The 1827-nt window shown below is 42.5% G+C and overlaps 1 protein-coding gene across 1 annotated transcript; it reads left to right on the top strand.

Moving 5' to 3' along the window:
• The first annotated feature begins 275 nt into the window (after positions 1–275).
• Positions 276–1238, top strand: Tas2r40 (taste 2 receptor member 40). The gene has a single exon (XM_075953836.1). It carries the CDS (start codon positions 276–278, stop codon positions 1236–1238), a length of 963 nt encoding a protein of 320 aa, XP_075809951.1.
• Positions 1239–1827: the final 589 nt, after the last annotated feature.

The raw sequence follows: 1827 nt of genomic DNA on the forward strand, positions 1-1827 counted from the left end.
TGCTGTGCTAGACATTCATTGTACGTTCTGTTTAATAAGCTTCTGAAACCTCCAAACAAATGGGCATTTATGAAATGGATCAGAGTCAGTAACCAAATCCTTTCATAATTTGCATTTCAAGCCTCTTACCTGTGGTCATGTGGCAAGCAAATGAAGAAAAATAGGAAATGACTATCGGCTGAGAGAGGGAGTATCGCCGTAACACTGACTTGTGGAAGGATTACGCAGCAGATATCACTTCTCGGTGAGGAATCTAAAGGTCAGAGTCAGACAGAATGGCGAGAGTAATCATAGATTCTACTGACAATAATTCTTCCAGGTATAAAGTCTATTTCACTTTTTTGATCTCTACAATATTCTCTAGCATTGGTATCATTGGCAATGGCTTTATCACCATCATCTATGGGACCGAATGGGTCAGGAGCAAAAGATTCCCCACCGGTGACCACCTTATGTTGATGCTGAGTTTTTCCAGGCTCTTGCTACAGATTTGGCTAATGGTAGGGCTAACTTTTAGTCTATTCTTCAGGAGCATTTATAACCAAAATGTCGTGTATAAATTCTTCAAAGCTAGCACTGTGTTTCTGAGCTATTGTAACCTCTGGTTTGCTGCCTGGCTCAATGTCTTCTATTGCCTTAAAATTGCAAACTTCACTAACCCTTTGTTCCTCATGATGAAGCGGAAGATCATAGGGCTGATGCCTCAGCTCATGAGTCTGTCAGTATTGGTTTCCATTTGCTTGAGCTCCTTCTTCTCTAAAGACGTCTTCAATGTGTATGTGAACAATTCTGTTCCCATTCCTTCCTCCAACTCCACGAAGAAGAAATACTACTCTGAGACCAATGTGGTCAACCTGGCTTTTTTATATTATGTGGGGATCTTCATTCCTTTGACCATGTTCATCTTGGCAGCCACTCTGCTGATTGCCTCACTCAAGAGGCATACCCTGCACATGGAAAACAGCACCACAGGATCCAGAGACTCCAGCATGGAGGCTCACTTGGGTGCCATCAAGTCAACTACCTACGCTCTCATCCTCTACATTATCAATGCACTGGCTCTATTTGTTTCCATGTCAAACATCATTGATGCCTACAGCTTCTGGAATAGTTTGTGCAACTTTATCATGACTGCCTACCCAGCTGGTCATTCGGTGCATCTGATCCTGAAAAATCCAGGACTGAGAAGAGCCTGGAGAAGGTTTCAACTTCATGTCCACCTTTATTTGAAAAAGTAGATGTGGTGAATGGAACCCAGGGAGTGTTATAACTGGCTCAACCGGTTCTGCCCTGCTCTCTCAGACCTCCTCATTCACTCTTCCCACACACAAAACCTGCTCTGTCACTAACTACTCTTAGGGTAACTGGATTCTTACTTGAGTTTGAAGTTGGGTTAACCTGAGAATCTAAGAAGTAACTAAACAACATGAAGATTGATTTAAAAGAAAAAGTTTCTTGACACAGATTTATTCATCTCTGGCCCCAAACTCTTCTCTGCTCTCCACAAATTCTTAAGCCTTGGAAGATCTCAGTTTAGCCAGGAGAAGCTCTGATTGCTTGCTGTCTATTATTTATTGAACACCCTTTGGTCCTTGAAGATATCTTGGTCTAGATGGAAAAGGATCTGGTCAGCCAGTCTACATTTGACGCCCTGATAACCCCACAGAGTACAAAGAGGACTGCTATCAGGCATAGCATCCAGGCCCAAAGGGAGAGGGGAAACCAGAATTCTGGCAGAGAAAGGAATATAGGAAAGAACAGCTGACCACAGCTAATAAAATGTAAGATGTTAGGTTTTCCTAAAGGAGTGAAACATGAAGAAGGAGG

Source organism: Microtus pennsylvanicus, chromosome 19, assembly GCF_037038515.1.
Source record: "Microtus pennsylvanicus isolate mMicPen1 chromosome 19, mMicPen1.hap1, whole genome shotgun sequence".
Taxonomy (NCBI): Eukaryota; Metazoa; Chordata; class Mammalia; order Rodentia; family Cricetidae; genus Microtus; species Microtus pennsylvanicus.